The following is a 25,836-nucleotide window of genomic DNA, read 5'->3' as shown; positions in this document are numbered from 1 at the left end:
TCTCTTTAAAGAAGTCTTGGCCTTGCTACTCTAAAAGATAAAACAAGTTTCATTAAGGACTAGTTTGTTGGTGCCAAACTACATCAATGTGCAGGACAAGTGTGCATCTGCCTGTCACAAGAGGGTCATCAACATTCAAATCATTGACCTTGCTGTAATTAATGCTGCATGCTTGCTTTGATTAGCTCTTATATGAAAATGCTCAACTACAACAAGTACTAGAGAGGTAACACTGACATTTTGTGCAGATTGAGCTACATGGACAGAGAAGATAGAACTACAAACATCATAGCTGACTAAGACAGTGCAGAGTATTCCTCTTTAATGATTCTGGGTATAAAAACGTTACACAATAATACTTAAAAGTTTTAATTTTCACAGGTAGCACGTTTAAGCTGCAGACATATGACCCACTGCTGTGAGATTTTTATTGTTTGAGAAAACTCTGAAATGAAGTGTTTTCTACCTCTCCTCAGATTTTCTGGCCCTCGATAAGGAACATTTTCATTCCTGTGTTTCTCAACTGCTGGTTGGCCAAATGTGCTTTGGAGAATATGATCGTAAGTCAAAGCAGTTAACTGAATTTTGTCTATTAATGACCAGTTTTCAACAGCTTATTGATTTACTTCAGACATTTTAACTGCACTGATTTATAGAGGCCTTCGTACTCCCCGACATCCACACTGTAACAACAAAAAATCCTTCTTTGGTTCTGCTCTGTTTGTGCTGCACACAGGAGGGAGCTCATTAGGGATTATTTTCAGTGCTGTGTGCATTTTATCATGTTGCTCTGCAGACTGCAGTGGGGAGCATACAAGAGTAGAAGCATCTGCAACCGCTAAACGAATTCACAATTAAATGGAACAGGGGTAGACGCAGTGTCACTGATTATAAGCATTTGTATCCTTGGGAAACACAGTGGTCCAGTGGTAGTACTCACTGTCACCTCACAACAGGCAGGAGCTTAGTTCAAATCCAGACTGGTCCTATTGCATGCCTTCACTGTGTCTGCTTGGGTTTGCTCCAGGTATTCCAGCTTCCTCCCACAATCCAAAAAACATGCATGGGGTTGGATTAATTAGAGATCCTAAATTGACTCTAGATGTGACCTATTATCTGTCTCTGTGTATTAACCCTACAACAGTGTACCCTCGTCCTGTGACAGCTGTGATAGGCTTCAGCCTCCCCCTATAACTCTGAATTTGATAAGCAGAAGAAAATGAATAGGTTTTTAACTATAACTGCTGTATGTTGTTTATGGTAGAACGATGTCCATCGAGCGATCCAGAGGACCAACTCGGCCATGTTTAACCAGGTCCTCATTCTGATCTGCACCCTGCTCTGCCTCGTCTTCACTGGGTGAGCCTGCCTCTGCAGGGACTGTAAAACCATTCTGTTCAGAGTGGTGACATATTGTGCTTCTGTCTGTGTTTGCTAAAATGTGAAAGAACTGTGCAGATTTTTATTTATATTTTTAATAATTACTAAGCGATACTAAAAATGGTGATCCAGATAATTCCAAATATTATGGGAGCATAACTTTGACAGTGCTGTTTAGTTCACTGCAGGGTAGTTAAACTCATAGACAGTACGTAAAACACAGATGTAACCATGATTATGTGAGCTGTTTATAAACTGTTGTTTTGAAGCCTGGAGCTGAGCATTTTCACCATCAGCGTCTTGGTTTTTGGAAACCAGAGGTGACAAGCAATGGTTGGCTCTGACTGAGAAATCGAGTGACTCTGTGCGCTCATATGGTAGCGACCTGCCAATCACAAGGCAGGCGGACTCCAAAATATACCCTGCTTTATTTAACTCTGAATGGGGCCATAAAATTAAAAATATGAAAATCATGTTATACAGATGATTCAAAACTAGCAATTGAGATCATAATCATAATTATATTAATGAAGAAAACTGCAAAACAAACTAATAAAGTAAACAAATCCACTGATTTATCCATGTGTGGCTGATGCCATCACAGTGAGACAGCTGACGTCACATCTCCTGGCATCCACCGTGTTTTTGTGTTATTTCAGCTTGCTGTATACTCTTGCTTTTTGTGACCTGGTAAATGTGACACCGTTGCCGCAGCCGAGTGCAAAACAAGCGTATGAGATCACATTTCAGTGATATAGCCGTACAGGAACTTAGACATTTTCAGATTATACAGTGGAGGTTGATGCAACAGCTTTAAAAGAAGAGAATTTACAGTGAAAACTTTGAAAAGCACCCACCAGCTTTGTGCTTTGATTTCTTCTACTCTATACTACTGGTTAAAGTATAATTGTAACGGTGAAGAGTGATCCAAACCATTTTTGCTAGCTGAGAAATGCTCAAAATGAATTAAAATATCAGTTATGAAGTCAAAATGACAAACAAAAGCTTAATGTTTATTTTTTATTAATATTTAAACAAACCTTTTAGTTGTTAATACAGCATATTTATTTATCTATTCCTTGTGGCCTCTATGTCCAGGTTCATAACCAACCTACATGCTGTAGCTGTATATGCTGACTTCGTATTTGTTTGTATACAGCACGTGTGGGATTCAGCACCTGGAACGAGCAGGCAAAAACCTCTCCCTCTTCACTTCGTTCTACTTCTGCATTGTCACCTTCTCCACTGTGGGCTTCGGAGATGTGACTCCCCGCATATGGCCTTCCCAGTTACTGGTAGTCATCATGATCTGCGTGGCCCTGGTGGTGCTGCCTCTTCAGGTACAAAGATACTGAAATAATCTTTGGATCCGTTTACATTTCCTCGTGTGACCTCTGCATCGCGTGCTGCTTGTCAGTTTGAAGAGCTGATCTACCTGTGGATGGAGAGACAGAAGTCTGGGGGGAATTACAGCCGCCACAGAGCACAGACAGAGAAACATGTTGTGCTGTGTGTCAGCGCACTCAAAATAGACCTGCTCATGGACTTTCTCAATGAATTCTACGCTCATCCACGACTGCAGGTAACGACCGTTACATACACGTGCTCGAGGTTTACTTACAAGTGATAATGACTGACATGGTGTGTCTCCATTTACATAGAAATTCCTCTTTTGAGATACTGATGTGGTTCTTACATAATCTTCAAGGATTACTATGTGGTGATCCTGTGCCCAACTGAAATGGACCTCCAGGTGCGAAGGGTGCTGCAGATCCCTCTGTGGTCTCAAAGAGTCATCTATCTGCAAGGGTCTGTCCTCAAAGATCAGGATCTGCTTAGAGCCAAGTAAGTTACAGTTCCTATAACTAGATTATACTTTAACTGTGACTTTTTCCAATATATAATCCTGTGAAAAAAAGAGACTCTTCACAGGACTGTTTGCAGTCCTGTTAGAAACTAATCACACCCTTCCCGCTTCCAATAGGAATTAAGAGGGTAAGTAACACTTAGCCCTGCTAATCAAATGTACTTGATTAACTGATCATCAGCAAGTTAGAACACCTCTACAAAATTTTGTCAGTTTGCTAATCTTAACACAATTAAAACAATGCAACAGCCTCAGGAGTCACACTGTGCAATTCTCAGAGAAACTGGACCCCAGAGCTACATCTCAGACTTTACAGGCTTCAGCTAGTATGTTAAATGTAAAGGTTTATGACAGTACAATGAGAAAAAGACTGAACAAGTCTGGCTTCTTTGGAAGGGAGAAAGCGACATAACAGCACAGCATAGCACAGCGGGTTTGCCAAGTTGCATCTGAACCACACGACTTCTGAAACAATGCCCTTTGCACAGATGAGACCAAATGTGAGGCCATCTGTCCAACAGCTAAAACTTGGGCTCAAACTGGGTCGTGCAACAGGACCAAGATCTCCAGACAAATCTACAATCTTGTTTATTATTTCCTTACGCCTGGTGCACTTTCTTTTGGTGTTATGGTTTCATGTCCCTCTTGTTTTCCCCACACTGTTAGTTTATTGTCTCCTTAGTCCTGGTCTTTTATTTTGGGAACCTCTTGTCTCTTGTGTTTTGTATTCAATTCTGCTTCCCCTCTTTCATTATCTGTAATTAGTTTCAGCTGTTTTCCCACCTGTTGCCTGTTTCCATGTTATCCTGTGTTTGTATATAAAGCCTCAGTCTCCTTTTTGTCCTTTGTTGTATTTTTCCTAGTTCTATATTTCCCTTGAATACTAGAAGTTTTGGTTTTCTTGTTTTTAACTTGCATTATTTTGTACTTGGTGTAAGTTTAGCATTTTAGCCGCTTTTAAGTTTACCCATTGTCTTCCAAGTCCTGCTTTTTGCATCCATCTTCTGCCTGCTACACAGCTGCTTCTGACACAAATGCCAACAAACATCAATGAAATGAAGGAAAATTGCAGTCAATAACATTGATTAGGGACGTGGTAAAAGTTTGGAACACTGTCCATCATTTACTGAAATGCGCCATGTTGGTGCTCATTTTGTGGGAGACTAAAAATTGCTTTATTATATAAAATTTTACAATCATTGTGTAATCTTTACTGAGTTCGCAGAATAGTATTAAAGCACAGAATGAATATTGGGAGGGGAGAGGATGGGAGTTGAGCTGTTGAAGCCCATATTATTAGTTAATGCAGTCCTTAGAAACCCACTATAAGTGGTTAAGTGTAAGTGTAAACATAGTCATAATAAAATACTGTTTTATTGTGTTTGCTTCACTGTGTTTGGCAAGGGAGAAAACATTTTGAGAAGAGGTCAGAGTGATGTGAGAATTTTATTTCTAAATAAATTCAATTGGGCCCCAAAGTATTTGTGCTTGACTTCAAAAGAATGCTACTAGAATGAAAATGAACAAATGGAAATACAGCTTGGATCAAATGCGTAGTTAAGATGTTAAGATAAATGTCAAACTTCCCATTACAAAGAATAACATAGATATTGAAAGAGAAAGTTGAAAAATGAAATGGTTTCAAGACTGACCTTTGTTGAAATTGTCTTTTTCCCCTTTTTTCTCAGTCAAATAGCTCTGTGTGCTGTTTTTTTCAGTTTGTTTGTCTTTCTTGGTTTCCTGTTGATTGGTTATGTTAAAAATATAATAATGTACTGGTGTCATATTCATAAAGACAGTTTTATGGATTCCTTTTATCATCTGACATCTGCACCTCATTTGTTTCCAATTAAATCATCTACAGTGGCTCCCAAAAGTTCATATTTCACATTCTGGGAAAGGTACTGATAATTCTTGCAAACTGTCAGTAGGACTTAAAAGACTATTGTCCTACCAATCCTTAATATTACCCTGATATTCTCTTCTTCTTTTCTTAGTAAATAGGCTTGTCAGAGCTATTGTTTGGCCTCATACTCAGACAACACTGTAATTATTCATTCAAGCTATACTCATTCCTTTTGAAAGTGAACCGATAGAGGGACTGCTCTTCTGAAGAAAGGCAACATAATCTGTCTCACATTCTTCTGATACTTTGGAGTTGTGAAAGATTCATGAGGGAGACTATGGAACATTGTAACAATGATGAAAGGCATAAAAACTTGTTGTCAATCTGTATGTCAAGTCAGGTTTATTTTTGTAGCCATAATGACATCTATGACTCAGTTGAATTTTATTTATGTCGTACCTCTCATACAAGTCCAATTTGACAAATATCCAGTATGCAGAGCTGCAGCCAAGCTTAAGCGATAAATCCAGGAATTTTGTACAGCGCATTACAGTTAATTTGCATATTTGTGGTAATCGTATACAGTCTTGATTTATGTACGGCTGTTTGAAAAACTTCACAGGGATTCTTTCAGTGAAGTTGTGACAAAGGTGATAAAGATGAAGGTGTTCAATAGACAGAACCACACCAGGAACAGCCCAGATATACAGGGAGTGCAGAATTATTAGGCAAGTTGTATTTTTGAGGAATAATTTTATTATTGAACAACAACCATGTTCTCAATGAACCCAAAAAACTCATTAATATCAAAGCTGAATGTTTTTGGACGTAGTTTTTAGTTTGTTTTTAGTTTTCGCTATTTTAGGGGGATATCTGTGTGTGCAGGTGACTATTACTGTGCATAATTATTAGGCAACTTAACAAAAAACAAATATATACCCATTTCAATTATTTATTTTTACCAGTGAAACCAATATAACATCTCCACATTCACAAATATACATTTCTGACATTCAAAAACAAAACAAAAACAAATCAGCGACCAATATAGCCACCTTTCTTTGCAAGGACACTCAAAAGCCTGCCATCCATGGATTCTGTCAGTGTTTTGATCTGTTCACCATCAACATTGCGTGCAGCAGCAACCACAGCCTCCCAGACACTGTTCAGAGAGGTGTACTGTTTTCCCTCCTTGTAAATCTCACATTTGATGATGGACCACAGGTTCTCAATGGGGTTCAGATCAGGTGAACAAGGTGGCCATGTCATTAGTTTTTCTTCTTTTATACCCTTTCTTGCCAGCCACGCTTTGGAGTACTTGGATGCGTGTGATGGAGCATTGTCCTGCATGGAAATCATGTTTTTCTTGAAGGATGCAGACTTCTTCCTGTACCACTGCTTGAAGAAGGTGTCTTCCAGAAACTGGCAGTAGGACTGGGAGTTGAGCTTGACTCCATCCTCAACCCGAAAAGGCCCCACAAGCTCATCTTTGATGATACCAGCCCAAACCAGTACTCCACCTCCACCTTGCTGGCGTCTGAGTCGGACTGGAGCTCTCTGCCCTTTACCAATCCAGCCACGGGCCCATCCATCTGGCCCATCAAGACTCACTCTCATTTCATCAGTCCATAAAACCTTAGAAAAACCAGTCTTGAGATATTTCTTGGCCCAGTCTTGACGTTTCAGCTTGTGTGTCTTGTTCAGTGGTGGTCGTCTTTCAGCCTTTCTTACCTTGGCCATGTCTCTGAGTATTGCACACCTTGTGCTTTTGGGCACTCCAGTGATGTTGCAGCTCTGAAATATGGCCAAACTGGTGGCAAGTGGCATCTTGGCAGCTGCACGCTTGACTTTTCTCAGTTCATGGGCAGTTATTTTGCGCCTTGGTTTTTCCACACGCTTCTTGCGACCCTGTCGACTATTTTGAATGAAACGCTTGATTGTTCGATGATCACGCTTCAGAAGCTTTGCAATTTTGAGACTGCTGCATCCCTCTGCAAGATATCTCACTATTTTTGACTTTTCTGAGCCTGTCAAGTCCTTCTTTTGACCCATTTTGCCAAAGGAAAGGACGTTGCCTAATAATTATGCACACCTGATATAGGGTGTTGATGTCATTAGACCACACCCCTTCTCATTACAGAGATGCACATCACCTAATATGCTTAATTGGTAGTAGGCTTTCGAGCCTATACAGCTTGGAGTAAGACAACATGCATGAAGAGGCTGAAGTGGACAAAATACTCATTTGCCTAATAATTCTGCACTCCCTGTAAAGTAAAGGATATAAAGGAATAATTATCTGGTGCTTTGCTTAATTTGTAAGTTTGCTTACCTCAAAAAAAGTCTTTGATTTTTATGGTAGTTTCATTTGAATTTTAATAGAGAGAATATCAAACAAAATCCAGAAAAAATACATTACATAGAAGTTAGAAACTGATTTGCATATGATTGAGTGAAATAAGTATTCGATCCTCAAGCAAAACATAACTTAGTACTTGGTACCCTTGTTTGCAACAGCGACAGCAAGATGTTTCTTGTAGTTGCAGACAGGAGGGATTTTGTTCCGCTCCTCCTTCCAGAAACTCTCTCCTTTATGTTTGTTGGCTGCTGCTTGGCAACTCAAAGCTTCAGCTGCCTCCACAGATTTTCTATAGGATTGAAGTCTGGAGACTGGCTAAGCCACTATATGAACTTAATGTGCTTCTTCTTTAGCCACGCCTCTGTTACCTTGGCAGTATGTTTTGGGTCAAGGTCATGGAAAAACAGCCCCAAATTATTTTTCCAACTCTGTGCTTGACTGTGAGGATGACTTTGGGTCATACTTAGTATTAATCTTTCTTCAAAGTCCGAGTTGATGCTGAAGAGCTTGATTTTGGTTTCATGTGACCACAGCGCTCTCTCTGGATCATTTAGATGTTCACTGGCAAACTTAAGACAGGTCTGTACGTGTGCCTTCTTTGGCAGGGGGACCTTGCAGGCACTGCAAGATTTCAGTTTATCACAGCATAGTGTGTTACCAGTGGTGACTTCAGTTCAGTTTTATTTATATAGCGCCAAATTAAACAACAGTTGCCTCAAGGTACTTTATATTATAAGTTAAAGACTCCGCAATAATACCAGGAAAACAGAGAAAACCCTAACAATCATATAATCCCCTATGAGCAAGCGCTTTGCTGACAGTTGGAAGGAGGGGCGGGGCCATCTGCCGCGACCAGTTGGGGATGAGGGAAGGAAAACAGGTCTCCTGTTATTGTGAGGGGAGGAAGAGAAGTTATATATATATTTTTTTCCATTTCTAAATCACATCAACAGTTGTTACCTTCTCACCAACCTTGTTGTCGTCTTGTAGTCCATTCTAGCCTTGTGCAGTTCTACAGTCTTATGCTTGATCTTCTTCGGCAGCTATTTGGTTTTGCGTGGTGGTGGAGAAGTGGGAATGGATAAAACTGATTTTATAGACAGGTTGAATAGGTTCAATTATTTATTTCAGTTAAAATTATGCATATCAATCTGCAACTTTTATGTAATGTGTTTTCCTCCATTAAAAGTAAAGAAACATAAGAATTAGAGAGCAAATTCAGGGGATCCCCCACCATAGCTGCCATCTTTGAAAACATTTTATTAATAATTAATAATAATAATTAATAACTGTAAACATAAACACACCCTGGCACTTCTCAGTCCTGTGCTGACTGTACAGCTGTACCATACGGCATGTCCTAACTTTATTCAAATCAAAATTACATTGATGTAATGGATTGTGTAAATTCACTGTATACATTTGGCAGGTTTCTGACAGAGCAATTAGAAGTCGAGGACTGGGCGTGTAGAGCTTATATTCTGCATCTGGCACTGTTTCAAATCCTCCCACACTTTGTTTTGCATTCTGCACTCTCTTGGCTCTGTTAATCATATGCAAAATCAGTTCCATATTCTCAGCACCTTCAGTATACAGTATATATTATTTCAGCTTGTTTTGTCTGCCTGCAAGCGAGCAATGCTAATCTGAAAATTCAATCAAAGATTGTTGTTGTCTCGCCTCACTATTATCATTTCAGCTTTGTCTTTTGTGGGTTGTATTTTCTCTGCCGCTGTTTTGTTTTTTTGTGTAACATGACATTTAATAATTTGTCAATTTTGTCACAATTCTGCAGAATGGATGATGCAGAGGCTTGTTTCATATTGAGCAGCCGTAACGAGGTGGATCGCATGGCTGCAGTAAGACAAACAATAACAAATGACAAATTATGAACTGTGCTGTAATTCTGATTTATGAGTTTTCAGAAATTAATGCTGTCTGTCACAGAGACAGCTGCATAATTTTTGTTGTTTCCCCCCTCAGGACCATCAGACCATCCTGAGAGCTTGGGCAGTGAAAGACTTTGCTCCAAATTGTCCCCTATATGTCCAGATACTCAAACCTGAAAATAAGTTCCATGTTAAATTTGCAGGTGAGAGTTTCTAAATGAAATAATGAAGCAATCACGCAAATACATGTTCAGTCAAGTCAGTAACTTTTTGGACAATGACACAGTTGTTTTGTAATTTTGCCTCTGTACATCATCATGGTGGATTTAAATGTAAACAGTTAAGGTCGACTGAAGCTGAGAGTTTTTATCCGCTTTATTTGATATGGAATAATGAGGGGAGAGGCCTCACCTGACCATGAAACTGTTTATCAGTCCAATGACCTTTGGACATCTGGCTAAATAGGAACTATATATAAAAATGGCTGTAATTCCTAAACAGCTAGTGCAACACTTTTATTAAACCCTTTTATTCACCCCTTGAATTAAAGTCTGAACTTTAAATCAAAGCTTGATTGTGTGGTTTAAAATGCACTGTGGTGGTGTGCTCAGACAAAACAACAGAAATTATTTTTTTGCCCATAAAAAAAGCAAATGGGGAATTATTTTACAGCCCACTTCTTTCCCTTCATATACACTCATTGGTCACTTTATTTGGTATACCTGTTCAACATCTCGTTAGCACAAGCAGCTAATCAATCACATGGCAGCAACTTAGTGGATAATAATAATAATAATAATGGATTGGATTTATATAGCGCTTTTCAAGGCACCCAAAGCACTTTACAATACCACTATTCATTCACTCTTACATTCATACACTGGTGGAGGCAGCTACAGTTGTAGCCACAGCTGCCCTGGGGCAGACTGACAGAAGCGAGGCTGCCATATCGCGCCATCGGCCCCTCTGGCCAACACCAGTAGGCAAGTAGGGTAAAGTGTCTTGCCCAAGGACACAACGACCAGGACAGAGAGCCCAGGGATCAAACCGGCGACCTTCCGGTTAGAGATGCGATTCCCAACCACGGTCGCCCTGGCTCAGGGGGCATGTTTGGTTAAAGCGACGTGCTGAAGTTCAAAGTGAGCATCAGAATGGAGAAGAAAGCTGATTTAAGTGACTTTGAACATGACATGGTTGCTGGTGCCAGATGGGTGTTCTGAGTACTTCAGAAAAAAGAGGTCCAACCGAGTACTAGCTAGGTGTACATAATGAAATGGCCAGTGAGTCTATTTACCAGTAGCTTTTGTTCAGTCTGTGGTAATCAGACATTTATAAACCTTCCAGTTTGTTCTTTTACACCTAACAACTGCCCATACAGTTAGCTATTTCAGGTTTAAATGTCAGGCGAAAGCCAAGAGTTGATTAGCTTAGCTCGGCATAAATGTGTAACTCCCCATAACACCAGCATGTACTGTAAAAATTAATGAGATTGTGATTTAGCAAGAATTTGGGGAGTTAAGTGTATTTGTTAACAAATACAAATCTGTAAGACAGCTCTGATTGTGCACACAAGTAAATGCACACATGACCTTGGCTAAGCCTTATCATATACTTGCCTTTGCAGTGATGATGGGGCTGATACAACTTTGTACAGTGACACATAATATAATCACCCCATTATAACATTAGTGCAAGTTGTAGAGTACTGTGAGTAGTTCTCGGCCAGCTCTGCTGATCAACTATTTTCTTCATTTTCAGATCATGTTGTTTGCGAGGAAGAGTTCAAGTACGCCATGCTGGCTCTCAACTGTGTTTGTCCTGCCACCTCCACTTTGGTTACACTCCTTGTACACACTTCCCGTGGACGGTCAGTTCTTCTACAAAACCTCCTCAGGCTGTTTGATTACTCCTTAGTGAGACTGCAAAGTTCAAATTTCTTCACATTTTCATGTCTGCTGATGCATAAATAGGGCCCATGGAGCTGCCACAGAGAGGTGAGAAAGCCAAGCCAAAGACAAAAGTCCCAGCTCATTGTGAAGCTCAGCAGGATGTAGGAGAGAGTGCACCAAAAGAGAGAACAGCCGCTACCGAGATTGATTTTTTTAGCATGTGTTTCCTTTATAGCGCCGTATGAAAAGCACTCCAGTGGAAAATGATTTTTTCACAGCATGCAAACAGATCTCGCTTAAAAGCTGATTTCAGTGCTCAAGGGAAACAGCATTAATGAAGAATAAATAGGCTTTAGTTAGTGCTTGCTGTGTTCCTGTCAACCCTTCAGAAAAAAAAAAGCTTGTGTATTTTCTATTCTAAATTTTTAAAATTGCAGACATTTTCCACACAAGTGTAACAATATGTACCTGAACGTACCGTATTTCATTCTGCATGTTTCCTTCGCTTGTGTGGGCGTTTTGTGGGAAACGCTAGGTTTTAGTGACATGCAGCTCATCATGGCGCTGCAGTGGGAAATAAAAGGGGATCAGGAGTTACCAATCGTCACGAGCAAGTTATTTTTCCTTTTACTCAAAAATATGAAAGTTAGAGTGAGAAATCCAATTTACATGTCTTCTTATGCAAATATTAATAACTACTAAGAAGCAAGTATGTAAACCACCACCTTGGGGTTGTTCTGAGCATCTCTCACAGCCCATTAAACTCCATCAAAGCACTTGAACAATTACAGTAATAACCGGAAGTCATTACAAAGGGCATATTAGCACAAAACTGCCTGACTGACACAGATAAATTAAGCTGCCTGCTTTCGTCAGGAGACTTTTGAGACCCCAAGGGTCTAGAGGTAGGTGTGCAGCAAAGAAGAGAGTTTTTCTTTCACAACTGATGATTATCACTGATCCTGAATAGACTGAATAGGTTTACGTGTTAAATTTACCCATCCGTCTGTATTTCCTCTGAATGATTCCAGAGAAGGACAGCAATCCCCGGAGCAATGGCAGAGGATGTATGGATGTTGCTCCGGCAACGAGGTCTACCACATCAAAGTGTGTGACAGCAAGTTCTTTGGAGAGTACAATGGCAAAAGCTTCACATATGCCTCCTTTCATGCTCACAAGAAGTGAGTAGCTTTGTAAGCAAACGCATCTCCCTCAGAGATTAAAATGTTTGCTTGTCTGTTTAGCTTAGTGTTACACAGCATTAAGTGCTTCAGCAGTGCTTTTCTGGTGAAAGTCATATTCTGTGTGCCGCAGACTACAAAAACACTGGTTTTAATTTCATGCATGTTTAGATAACACTTCTGCTCTTGTTTGAAGAAAAAGCTGTGCCAAATGCTGTCTTGCCTAGAATTATAAAAGGAAGTTCATATCATCCTTATATCCGCCCTTTGCAAATAAAGCTACTAGCATCAATCAGTTAGCTAATCATGGCTTGAAAACCGGAAATAAGTAGAGCCGTTAGCTTGTCTCTGTCCAAAGGTATCTAAATCCACCTATCAGCAGCTTTAAGACCCATCAAACAACTGTTCTGCATAGGGCAGAGTTTAAAGTTTAAAAACTATTCAAGATTAAATAGTTAGAATGAATTTGAAGCTTTATCTAAATTAATTTCATTTCAAAGGTTAATGAGACCTAAAAACTTCATGTCCAGTATATTCAGTTATATCTGATGAAGGCTGCCTAAAATTATGCTGGCTTTGCACACACATAAGACTTTAGGGGCTTCTTCTTTCCGTCCAATAATGTTCCATAATTTTCAATTTAGAATTGTGTCTCATGTCTCTCTGTTACACTGTCTCTGGTGCTACACACAACCTAATTTAGCAGTGACCAAAGATACCACAGTCTGCCCTGCACCAGTTCAGCACCTGTCTGTCTAATATACAAAGTTATACATGGTCTGGCACCTCCACCAATGAGTGATCTTATTAAACAAAAGTCTAGCAGTGTTGTCGGGTCTCGACTGACTCGAGCCACTGTGAGAGGTGATTGTGAATGGGCATTTAGACGGACCACCTTTTCACAGAATGCTCTGTCGTATCAAGGAGTGAGCTTCTGGAATAGTCTTCCACTGTCAGGGAAAGTACAAGTCTTTGTATCTTTAAGAGTCACTTAAAAGGGTGGCTGAGGGACGCACAAACATGTGATCATGTTTAATTAATCATGCTTTACATTAGACGTGAAAAAGAGTTAGTGTATTACAAAAAGGGAAACAACTATTAATGTAATGGGTCAGTGCAATAACCCGACAGTCAGGGCATGTGTAATACTGGGGTTTGTGCAATATAATTGATGTGTTTCCGTTATTGTTCTCTGTATTGTCCTCTGTTGTCCACTCCTCTTCTCATATTTACATTTGTTAAAATGTTCATTAATGTGTATTGCCCCACTTTCTAAATAAAGTAAAATTACACTAAATTAAATTAACACAGTTCATCACTGTACACTAAACAACATCACTGAAAAACTACCCAGTCTAACCTGCTCTTACTATCTTTTTTAGTAAAATGGACTGAAACATTCAATTTGAAATTATGTGCTACTTTTAAAAAATTACTCCACTTACCAAGTACCACAAACACAACTTCTTATCTGAACCATGAGCGCATTGCAGGGATGAAATGAAAAAAAGGATACATGCAGGCGGGGTCATCTGTTGACTTAACTCCCTCAGTGGCATCAGTTAAAAGGAGAACCACAATGCAGCTCGTAAAAACAGATGTTGCTTGACAGTATTTTGTGCAACTACCACTCAGATGTAACAACTCGTTAACTGTAGATGCCATTCTGGATTGTTCCAACCTCCTTCAACCCCTGGATAAGGAGCATGTGGCTGTGTTTGGACATGACATAAGAATCATACTGATGCTCCATCAAAATAGGACGTAAGAAGCTCCACTTTGGGGGTTTTCTTGTGTTCCCATGTCTTTCATGTACAGTCTAGTAGTCGCTTTGTCCTGCTGGAAGAGTCCTGCCATCAGGGAGTGGTATTAGTGTTGTGTTCAAACTAAAATCTACTATTCATCGGGTTCTAAGAGAGAACGGCATATCATATTAGCAACTGAACTAGCTGCAAAACAATATCAGTCAGAAGATCTTTTGTGGGATTGTATCAGTTATCAAGGAAAGCTCAGTATTTCTTAACACCTGTTTTGTATAATTTTAGCAAAGTGCTATAATGAAAATTTATTTGATATAGGAATAACAAGTACATTTAATATGCATGGAGGTTAATTATTAATCTTGGAGCTCTCATTAAGATGCAAATTAAAGTTTTTCTTTTTTTCATGCTGTAAAATATAATTAGCTAATAATACCTCAAACTTATACCTCTTTGATGACATCTCTGATAAGATATATCTGTTTAGATGAGAAAGAATGAGCAGAAACACCAACAAATATGCTTTAAGATTGCAAATCTTATTAAAGCTCTTAATAGCTTTTAAGCAATTAAAAGACTTACTACTGAATTTTCAGTTTTAATTTGAAGTTTCTGTGCTCATCCAATCTGAAAATCTAGTCTTTAAACTTACGAGTAGAACTGCTCTTTTTCTTTTGTCCTCAGTCTTCCATCAAGCAGGTCGTTCAGGCGCTTTAGTCTAACGGCAGGTATGTGATCCCCAGGTATGGTGTTTGTCTGATTGGTATAAAGAGGGAAGACAACAAGAGCATCCTGTTAAACCCTGGGCCGCGCCACATCATGGCTTCTACAGACACATGCTACTACATCAACATCACCAAGGAGGAAAACTCAGCCTTCATCTTCAACCAGGAGGAGAAGAAGGGTGGTCCTGCTGGGGGACTCTTTGATGGGCCTTCACAGCTTCCTGTCCACAGCATCATTGCCAGCATGGGTGAGAAAGAAAACAAACTGATCACGTTCGATCAAACTTAGGACTGAGATTCATATGAACCAGAATGGATGTATTTACAGGTACGGTTGCCATGGATCTTCAGAATACAACCCCTCCTGATGCCCCAGTAGGTAAACTGGTCCCACCTACAGTAAATGGAACTGGAAGTCGTAGGCCGAGCATTGCTCCGGTTCAGGAATTAGCAGACTCTGCCTCAATCTTGCCATGTGACCTGCTAAGTGACCAATCAGAAGATGACTCGGTCTTCACAGATGAAAAAGGCCACTCATCTACAGAGTAAGGATTCTGGTTTTCTGTGCACGTGTAAACACACACAGTTTAATACCACCAGTCTATTTTCTTAACTTCTTGTCCAGTTCGGGGTAGTGGGAAGACTGGAGTCTAAACCAGCTCTCATAGAGGGAAAGGCAGGTCACACCCTGCCAGACAAACATAGTTGTATTAAACATTAAGATTGTCTTAATTTGCACATGGATGTATGCCTTGTATTCAGAATGCTGGCAGGTATTAAATGTGTATTTTATGTCACCATGGCTGAAGTTCATGTTGTTCTCAGAGAGCCAGCCATTCACTCTCACATCTTTGAGAATTACCAGCTGACAGGGAGGACATAAAAACACACACAAAAAGGTGGCAGATGGTAACTGGATTCAAAACCAGGACTCTCTTGCTGTGAAAATGCACGTTAAAGCCATTAACTGTATCTAAAAGATGGACATAGCCTCTGTGTTCATAGTGTTTATGTATCTTTTTTGAATCTACGTTGTTTTTACTGAACAGCAAGGTTCAAAATATCTGGCTTCACAATTAAAAGGTATTGAAGTCTACGAGCCCATTGCTCATTTTATTTATAACTTCAGTTAACAACTTTGTAATATTATGGTCTTAGTCACTGTCACTGATGTTTGTTTTGTAAAATATGACACAGTTTTAGATGGTAGCGACTTCCATCTATTATATACAGTCTATTCTTAAACCTATTTACAAGGAGACCGAGCAGAAACACACCTAAAGAAACTGATTTAAAAAAAAACAGCAGGGAGTATTATTAGCGAGTATGATTACTCGTTATTTATTAGGCTTAAATTTTTCTCAGATAGAACATAATTTTTTGTAATCTTGTATTTTTGCTTTAAGTTTGCATTCTTGTTTAAGTTCACAACATGAACTTTAGCATGCTGGCATGGGTTCATGTTGTTCTTGTTCAACTTGAACAAGAACAACATGAACTTCAGCCATGGTGACATAAAATACACATTTAATATATGCCAGCATTCTGAATACCAGGCATACATCCATGTGCAAATTAAGACAAACTTAATGTTTAATACAACTATTTTCTTCACTGTTTTGTAGTATCCGCCTATATATTATGCAAAAAAACAACAACCCTCAAACAAACAAACAATGTTTCTTACCTGTTAGATTTCTGTAGTGGCCCGTGCTAATGTGCTGTACATATTTCCTTTTTTCTCTCCAAGTAACAGAGGCCAGTTTGGGTGTTTTTATTAAAAAATAAAGGAAAGGAAAGTCCTGTATGGTTTATGAAATGTGTCGTTCATGCTTTTTGGATTCGTTGCCAGGTATGTGAAAGGTTATCCCCCTAACTCTCCGTACATTGGGAGCTCGCCCACCCTTTGCCATCTGTTGGCTGAAAAAGCCCCGTTTTGCTGCCTACGTCTGGACCAGGTGGGCAGTCGATGTTCCTTCAACTTAGTCACTCAAATTACTTACTGCCTCAATCACTCCCTCTCTCCTCTCTCTGTCCTTCACTTCATAAAAGCAATCCTGAAATACCTCCATGTTTCTGAGTTTTTTCTGTCTTTGCAGGGGTGCAGGCACAACAGCTTCGAGGATGCCAAAGCGTACGGGTTTAAAAACAAGCTCATAATCGTTTCAGCCGAAACAGCAGGGAACGGTCTCTATAACTTCATAGTGCCTCTCAGAGCCTATTACAGACCCAGGAAAGAACTCAACCCTATTGTCTTGCTGTTGGATAACCCGTGAGTTCGCCCTCGCGGCGCGCACACACGCCTGCCACATGCACACTGTCCCTTTCTTCTCCCTTCACTCCATCCTTCACCGTTTCACACCGGGAAACATTATGTATGTTAAAAGCCTGCGTCAGCCGAGCACTTAGGACACGGCTGTGGAGGCGGGACTCCATTGTCAGCCCTGATGTTAGGTTAGTGCTGTACCGCTTGCAGTGACGGTGTGTTTTGAGTGACAAAGAAAATAAAAACACTGCTCTCTGTACCTCCAGACGGTCACCATGGTAACTTGCTTTGCCTTGAACCTGAATGATTTAGATTGCTACAAGGGGAGGAAAAGATGGAGAAAATGATTTCTTTGGAGAGCACTACGCAGGCTTTCATCCACAGCCCTGATGTGTCCCTTTCAGCCCCCACATGCCAGCTCTCAGGACTCTCATGGAAACAGACAGATAACAATAACTCTCCGTTCATGCGGCGCTCTCTCTTTCTCTCTTCCTATTGGTGTCGCACGCATACAAATACAAACACCCACGCATTTACGACAGCCTTGGGTCTCTAGTCAGCAGGACTGGGCAGATGCATATGCAGTGACGTTCTGTCAGCAGCTAAATCTCTCTGAGTGGACTCATCCCTCAGCCTGAAGCCACTAACAGGGAATTAAAGCTACCATTTAAGTGCTTTGGGGAACTTGTGCTCACTGTTGCACATATTATAAGAGCATAGCAGCTACTATAGTCAAAAATCTTAATGCTTTCTACTTTAATAGACTTTATTTTATGTTTGTCTTCTTTTTTTGAGGAGACGTCAGGGCTATTTCATTTTGCCAGCTGAGATTTGAATGATCAAATGCTCAATATTTCAAATTTGGCCCATCTCATGTTGTTATAATTCATCGCTGCACATTAAACAAAATGACAAGAAATGGCATGTCTACAAGAAATACTATTCACTTTTTGTGTAGCTCTTTTTAACAGTGCAGCAGTTCAACACTCTTTACATAAGACAGAAAGATAAACATCATTAGTAACACTATATTTACATAATATCAGAAGTGTGGCTACACACAGCAAAATATTTAAAAAGTAGAAGAGGAAGTCAACATGTTTTCAGAGAAAGGAAGCTTGGGCTACAACTTTTCTATGTTTGAATGATACACTTATCTCTTTAAAATCTGTTATATATTCATGTAATAAGGTTCATGGAAGCTAAATGCACCATATATACTTCCCTCAGGCCTGATAATCACTTCTTGGAGGCCATCTGCTGTTTCCCAATGGTCTACTACATGGCTGGATCCATAGACAAGTGAGAATGTCACATAATTTTCTGCTTTCATTTTCAGTTTTGATATTTATTACATTTACTTTTTTATGTTATATTCTGCTTTTTTATTGTGTGTGTATATTTCAGTCTGGACAGCCTGCTCCAGTGTGGGATCATCTACGCCGATAACCTGGTCGTTGTGGATAAAGAGAGCACCATGAGCGCCGAGGAAGATTACATGGCCGATGCCAAAACTATTGTCAACGTGCAGACAATGTTCAGGTAAAGTGAGCATTTTTTCCAGTCGTTCATATATTATTCATGAACCGCAGTCAGTTTGTTATGAAATGATGCCTGAGCTTCTAATTCCTCTTTTTTTTTCTATCACTTTCTCCCACTCAAGGTTGTTTCCCAGTCTCAGTATAATCACAGAGCTTACTCACCCATCCAACATGAGATTCATGCAGTTCAGAGCGAAGGACTGCTACTCATACTCTCTCTCTAAGTTGGAAAAGGTAAAAACAGCATGAGGGAGCTTACGGTTAGTTGCCCTGTAGGCCTTTACAGATGCTTTGCTTTATGTGTGTCCTGTCTCTCCCCCACAGAAGGAGCGTGACAAAGGCTCCAACTTGGCCTTCATGTTTCGCCTACCCTTCGCTGCGGGCAGAGTCTTCAGTATCAGCATGCTGGACACCCTGCTCTACCAGGTTGGTACACACTTGCAGCGAAACGCGTAGTCTGAGGTGACTCTTTTTTAACACTAGGTGAAAGAAATGAGTAATGTCTGAATGATGGCTCATAGCAGCAGAAAAACAGCATCACCTGAAGATGGTGAGCAGTGTTACCATCATAAAGCACAAGTGCCCTCTTGTGTTCAGTGACTGATTAAAAGGTTTCCCTTTTTTTTTTTCTATTGCATTTATAGCTGTCATGGCTATGTGTATGTGTATGTATGAAGCGATACAAGTAATCTTCTGCTATTCTTTGTTAGTCTTTTGTGAAGGACTACATGATCCTTATTGCAAGACTGCTGCTGGGGCTGGATACCACCCCAGGATCAGGATACCTGTGTGCTGTGAGTGTGACAGAAGAACAGAATTAATGAAAAGAAAGAAGCACAGTGCAGCCCATATGCCCTAATAGTATATGCTATCATGTGCTGTTCTAGATGAAAGTAAAAGAGGAGGATCTGTGGATTGGCACTTACGGGAGACTGTTCCAGAAGCTCTGCTCCTCTAGTGCTGAAATTCCTATTGGGATCTATCGAACTGAGTCACACATTTTCTGCACTTCTGAGGTGAGATCTAAGCAAGATGTCAGGCTATCAATCTCCAGTCCAAGAACTTATTTATTAAATACACAAAAAACAAATGAATGTATGCAGTGATGTATTTCCATTGAGATCTCATTTTGGTGCTTGAGCAAAAACTAAAAACAGAAGAAAATGATTTACCTCAATGAATTATGGTCAGCCTCCCTTCTTTAAAGATGTGTAAATGTAACTTATTGTCTCGCCACCTTAGTCGCAGGTGTCAGTCAGCGTTGATGACTGCGAGGACACAAAGGATAAGGGGGACGAGTCTCGCAACAACGACCCATCCGATCACCCCCTGTTGAGGAAGAAGAGCATGCAGTGGGCTCGGCGTCTGAGTAAGAAAAGTGTGCGGTGGCAGGGGGCGAGCCGGGATTCGAACAAAGAAAACGCCCAGCGCATTGCCCAGCAGCGCCTCAACCTCTACAGGCGCTCTGAGAGGGAAGAGCTGTCAGAACTGGTCCGCAACCGCATGAGGCACCTGGGCCTCCCCACATCTGGATATGGTAATGATAGACACGAGAAAACCGACAGCTCGGTATTTAATTGTTTTTAATCTAACTGCTGTTTGTGTACCTGTAGATGACCTGACAAATCTGACAGCCAGTGACGTCATGAACAGAGTTAATCTGGGTTACCTACAAGGTATTCAACTCATGATCCTGCAAATACAGTTTGATCATGGCATCGCCTTTTGTGCTTGACTGTGGTGATGTTTGTGTTTCAGATGAACAGAACGATCACCAAAATACTCTCTCCTATGTCCTTATTAACCCATCTCCTGACACTAGGCTGGAGCTCAATGATGTTGTGTAAGTTTTACTACTTTATGTTGCTGCGCTGTGTATTTCCCTTCCTCCACATCGTTGTATTTCGATGTATTTACATGTCTGATGACATCAAATTATTCAACGGTGAGGGAAAAAGAAAAAAAAATGCCAGTAAGATATTAGTGCACACTATAATTAAAATAAAGTGAATTGCCAATATTTTTATGTTATTAATGAATGAATGTAATTTGTAGAGCAAATCCATAAAAATGGCATATTAACTAATTTTACATGCTACAACTTTACATTTTTGTCAGTTTATTAGGCATCTAAGCTGTAAAGAGATAAAGACTTAGCTGGTTTTTATAGTAGATTATGTTGCAATTAATGAGCAGACATCGAAAAGAGTACACTCAAAAAAATGAAATTGAGTGGTTGTTACGTTTACAGAATTCAAACTTGCAATGTGAACAAAATAATTTCATGTTTCTGTGGTGAACGTAATTAAATCATGTAGGATCTGCATGAAATCCAGCAACTTAATTTATTCTTGTTGAGATGACATGATACAATCTAGTAAGAGTGGTTAGTTGCCTGGATTCACAAAATTCACAAGATCAGACAAGAGTTCAAACCACAGGAAAATCACTGGGGTTAGAAGAGACAGACAACCATACACACACTATTAGCTATTTATTGTGGTTTAACCTGTAAAGGACAAAAACGTACAGAAAATTCTATATAAAGCCTTGTAATCATAGTTTCCCTATTTTTTTTAACTCTAGCTTGACAGCTCGGTGGCACAGTGGTTAGCACTGTTTCCTCACAGCAAGAAGGTCTTGGGTTCAAATCTGCAATCTGGCCAAGTTTGCAGTGGGTTCTTTCTGGGTACTCTGGTTTCCTGCCACAGTTAAAGTCATGCATAAATTAGGTTTAGGTTAATTGGTGTTTCTAAAATATCTGTGAACATGAGTGCAAATGGTTGTCTGTCTCTCTGCGATAGACTGGTGACCTGTCCAGTACTCTGACTCCCACCCTATCACATCTGGGATAGGCCCCAGTGTCACTGCAACCCTGGTAAAGATAAGAGGAGTGCAAGTTATTATAAATCCATTAACATTTTATGTTAACAAGACTCTAGACTTTGTTACACTTTGTTGAACACTCCAAAAATAAATAACTTTATAAATGAATGTAAAATAACCATGGAAAGGATTTCCACATTAATAAATGGCTTTCTATCACAATTAAGCATTTTTGTTGTACTAACGTAATTTGCATTGGTTGGATCAACTCAATTAAATTAAGTTGGACTCAACTGTAGTAAAACAGTTGATTCATCATTAATTAATCAAGTTAGTCCAACTCAAGTACATTAAGTTGGATTAACAGAATTGCTTAATGCTAAAATAAAGCAATATAATTACGTGGAAATTCTTTCCATGATTTTTTTATGTTCATTCAAAGAGTTATTTTTTTGAGTGTACTGGACTTAATTTTGTCTGGTGGCAAGAAGCACACCTCTTATGAATATAAATAAAAGAGGGGTAAATAAAGGTGATGTCAGTAAGTTGCTTCAATTGCCTTTAAATTGTAAATTAAAGACGCTACAATAATAGAGAAAAAACTCCAACAATCAGACAACCCCCTATGAGCAAGCACTTGGTGACAGTGGGAAGGAAAAATTCCCTTTTAACGGGAAAAAACCTCTGGCAGAACCAGGCTCAGGGAAGGGCATGACCAATTAAGGCTAAGGTGTAGGGGGGCATGACAAAAGACATGCTGTGGAAGAGAGCGAGAGATGAATAATATCTAATTATTAGATACTGAGTGGTGTATAAACACTTAGACAGTGAAAAAAGGTGGTGAAGAAACACTCATGGGAAGCACCCGGCACTCTAGATCTGTTGCAGCGTAACTAAGGGAGGTTTCAGGGTCACCTGATTCAGCCCTAACTATATGCATTATCAAAAGGAAAGTTTTAATCATAATCTTAAATTTAGAGAGCGTGTCTGTCTCCTGAATCCAAACTGGAAGCTGGTTCCACAGATTAGGGGCCTGAAAGCTGAAGGATCTGCCTCCCATTTTACTTTTAAGTATCTTAGGAACCACCAGTAACTCCTAGAGCATTAGAGCAAAGCACTCTAATGGGTTGATATGATACAATGAGGCCTTTAAGATGTCCTGGTCCTTTCATTCTTCAGTGAGCTGAGTGAGTATGGAGCAGTTTTAATAATGAGCGAGATACATCAGCATTTCATTGCTTTCTGCTCTCTTTCTCCCACCCAGCTACTTGATTCGTTCGGACCCTCTGGCTCACGTCCCCGAAGAGCCCCCTGTCCACAGCAGCAGCCTGAAAGAGAGACACGAGTCCAGCATGGACACCAAAGAGGACACCCAGCTCTGATACCCTGCCAACCTTTATTGCTACACTCATTAACCCAGCTTCAGCTTCTGTGGGGGTCTCGTTGCATCCATGCGGGTCCAGACGTCTGAAAGAGGACAATTTGTGCTACAAAGTTTCAGCACCTGCAGTCTGCCACTGTATTATACGAGTGCCTAATGTTTGTCAGGTGACAGCTGATGTCATCAGTGACATTTTCATCCTCTTGCCACAAACTCTGTAAAAATAGTGTGTTGATATTTGTGAGAGCTCTTTTTAGATAGAACTTTATTAACTTTATTAATCCCTCGGGTGGGTTCCTCTGGGAAATTCGATTTCCAAAAAAGCACAGCACCGACAGAAGTTACAGATTTACAGAATATTATATATATATATATATATATATATATATATATATATATACACACACACACACACACACACACACACACACACACACACACACACACACACACACACATATATAAATACAGAGACAATATAAATAAAATATACGAAGGGGATAAATAGAATAAATAGGAATAAAAATAAAAATACAAGTGAAAATAGGAATAAAAATAAAAATGAGCAGTCAGGGACATGCTTGTTATGAAGTGAAGTGAGCTAACTGAAGGAATGCCAGTCAGTTTCATCAGAGCTAAAGAGCCGGCCCTGGTTAGAATGAATCCAATTCATTTAGCCATTCAAGTATGAGCACAGAAATATGTATTTGTCACTGAAAGCTACAGAACTCTGGTGGTTTGGTTTGAAGTATCGTTATTAGAAAAATTGTGACATTGAAGTTCAGGATTTAATCCTCTTTCCTTGCTTTTTTTTTTTTGAGAATATCAGGTGATCATATTTTGAATTTCCCTGGATACACATTTTCTGTTTACCACCACTCGCATAAACTCAAGCGTAACTTGCAACACTACATGACTCAAATAAAAATATATGCTTTAAACTCTCAAAGCTTAATTTTTGCAGCTGAAGAATAGAAGTAGATTTTTAGTGGTGTAGATTAGTATCATGTACAAATAATGGTGGTTACTTATATGTTTGCTGCAGTGCATTTCTTAGACTGGATGAAGTATTTACTACTACAAGAGCTTAGTTCAACCCTTTAAACAGGCTGTGCCATGTATTCAATATTGTGCCATAAAGTATTTAGTTGATTAACACTATATTAGTAATTAGAGAGCGCCATTTTTCTTTCAGCACCGCTAAGTGAAACACTTTTGCTTCATAATATACAATTGTGGTTGCTTTGGCCTAATGTAAGAGTCTTTCTGACTCTTTGACTTCGTACTTATTTGAGTGTTGAACTTATTTATACTTGAGTCTTATTTTATTCGCACATTAAAGTGCTGTATTATGAACACAACATACTGAAATGATTTCAAGTTGCCTATATTGTTTTTTTACTATAGAAACCTGTCTATTAGTAAGCAATGACATTAAAGGAATAGTCTGATGCTTTAGAGACTTTGCAAGAATTTTGAGAAGAATGCTACTGCTTAAATTGTTTTAAGATAATTTCATAAAAATGTTAGCTTACTTTAAGATAAGCACCATAAATGGGGGGAGCAACTAACCTGCCCGGAGGCCGCAACAGACTGAGCTAAGTAACATGTTAAATCTAATTTAGGCTTTTTAATTATTTGAATTGTGAAAATATCATTTATGGATTGTTTATTGTGTTTATACAAGCCTCTGTTTATTCCTTCTTCTTCTTCTCTCAACAACCCAGAGCTAGTTAATGAATAAACCGAAGAACAAACTTGCACCTCTAAATGCACAGACACAAATCACTTATGTACCTGCATGAAAATATGGGACATTTAATACATTATTTATAGATTATTAAAGTCCTATTATTTAATAAAACAAGTTATTGGGATACGTTCAAGGTGAAATCTGATTTTTGTTGTTGCCATCACAGGAAGTTATGATTTGGTTGTGATAGAGAAATGTTGTTTTATAAATTGTCTGAATGTATGCATGAAGTGGGTTTGATCAGTGAGACGCTCCCTCTGATCTCTGTTTGAAAGATTATACACTTCAGCTTCCTTCTAACTGGCTTTTGAGACCTGACCTGATTTTATGAGAAATGTGTTTGCCCCGATGAGCAGGAGGAAACTGCAGCTGAAAGTCGTCAACTTTCTTTGGTGGCCGCTGAGGCTGACTGCACGAGTGAGTAAATCCCCATAAAGTACCCTGTTTAAAAGACCATTCTTTAGATTATTAAAAAGTATGTCTGATGCAAAAAAACATACATATATGTAAACCCATGCACCTAACACTGGTGCTATTGCCATGGTTACCTTAATTGACAGGAGCTAGTTGGTGTATACTTTGCTTCACTTCCACTGATTGGCATCACTAAACTGGAATCTGTAATTATGCTGCTGGTGATTTTTGAAGCATTTTTAATGGAATTTTCTCGCTAAAAAGGGATTTCACATTTTTACTTGTTCTTTCAAATACAAAATGACTTGATAACATTAATGAGAGATAGGTCTGACAGATTATAGGTGAAAAATAATCACTTTTTGGGAAAACAAGGCACACGGTGAGCCATCAGTGTTAGATGGTGAGAGCAAACTTGTCGGTTGATGTACAGTAAAATTCTCCATTTTCTTTAGTGACTTTAATTTATCAGGACTTTTGTTTTTAATTTGATATTTGCTTATTCTATGTACATCATTAAGTGTATTTTCTTTAATAAACGACAATATAAAAGATCATTTACAGCAATTATAATCATTTAAAACATTTCCATATTTGTACTGGGATAGTTTTTTTTTGTTAAAGTCGCAGGGAACCACCGGAGCTATGGATTGGTTGCATATTTCCACTGGCTCCCTGTGGCTCTAAGGCAACAAAATCATCGTAATATTGTAATTAAAATGCAAATTTGATTAAAACCAAATAATCATAAATAGCCCA

General features: G+C 39.3%; 1 protein-coding gene across 3 annotated transcripts in view; it reads left to right on the top strand.

Moving 5' to 3' along the window:
• The window catches only part of kcnt1a (potassium sodium-activated channel subfamily T member 1a), a 41,852-nt gene extending 18,590 nt beyond the window's left edge, over positions 1 to 23,262 (top strand). For all 3 annotated transcript variants that reach the window (XM_086301131.1, XM_086301132.1, XM_086301133.1), the window contains 23 exons: positions 477 to 560; positions 1,265 to 1,359; positions 2,540 to 2,720; positions 2,798 to 2,962; positions 3,089 to 3,225; positions 9,248 to 9,311; positions 9,436 to 9,544; positions 11,100 to 11,208; positions 12,262 to 12,411; positions 14,915 to 15,144; positions 15,225 to 15,441; positions 16,749 to 16,854; positions 16,996 to 17,168; positions 18,393 to 18,464; positions 18,570 to 18,704; positions 18,826 to 18,937; positions 19,028 to 19,129; positions 19,414 to 19,497; positions 19,591 to 19,719; positions 19,946 to 20,240; positions 20,317 to 20,379; positions 20,462 to 20,546; positions 22,794 to 23,262. In XM_086301131.1, the coding sequence (XP_086157257.1) occupies positions 477 to 560; positions 1,265 to 1,359; positions 2,540 to 2,720; positions 2,798 to 2,962; positions 3,089 to 3,225; positions 9,248 to 9,311; positions 9,436 to 9,544; positions 11,100 to 11,208; positions 12,262 to 12,411; positions 14,915 to 15,144; positions 15,225 to 15,441; positions 16,749 to 16,854; positions 16,996 to 17,168; positions 18,393 to 18,464; positions 18,570 to 18,704; positions 18,826 to 18,937; positions 19,028 to 19,129; positions 19,414 to 19,497; positions 19,591 to 19,719; positions 19,946 to 20,240; positions 20,317 to 20,379; positions 20,462 to 20,546; positions 22,794 to 22,911 (3,015 nt within the window). In that variant the 3' untranslated portion in view covers positions 22,912 to 23,262. The remainder of the gene's footprint in view (positions 1 to 476; positions 561 to 1,264; positions 1,360 to 2,539; positions 2,721 to 2,797; positions 2,963 to 3,088; positions 3,226 to 9,247; positions 9,312 to 9,435; positions 9,545 to 11,099; positions 11,209 to 12,261; positions 12,412 to 14,914; positions 15,145 to 15,224; positions 15,442 to 16,748; positions 16,855 to 16,995; positions 17,169 to 18,392; positions 18,465 to 18,569; positions 18,705 to 18,825; positions 18,938 to 19,027; positions 19,130 to 19,413; positions 19,498 to 19,590; positions 19,720 to 19,945; positions 20,241 to 20,316; positions 20,380 to 20,461; positions 20,547 to 22,793) is intronic.
• The last annotated feature ends 2,574 nt before the right edge of the window (positions 23,263 to 25,836 follow it).

Source organism: Aulonocara sp. 'chitande type north' Nkhata Bay, linkage group LG7 (genome assembly GCF_057382095.1).
Source record: "Aulonocara sp. 'chitande type north' Nkhata Bay isolate Kocher_YH1m ecotype deep benthic linkage group LG7, A_spYH_male_GT1.1, whole genome shotgun sequence".
Classification (NCBI taxonomy): Eukaryota; Metazoa; Chordata; class Actinopteri; order Cichliformes; family Cichlidae; genus Aulonocara; species Aulonocara sp. 'chitande type north' Nkhata Bay.
This window is presented reverse-complemented; position numbering and strand designations above follow the sequence as displayed.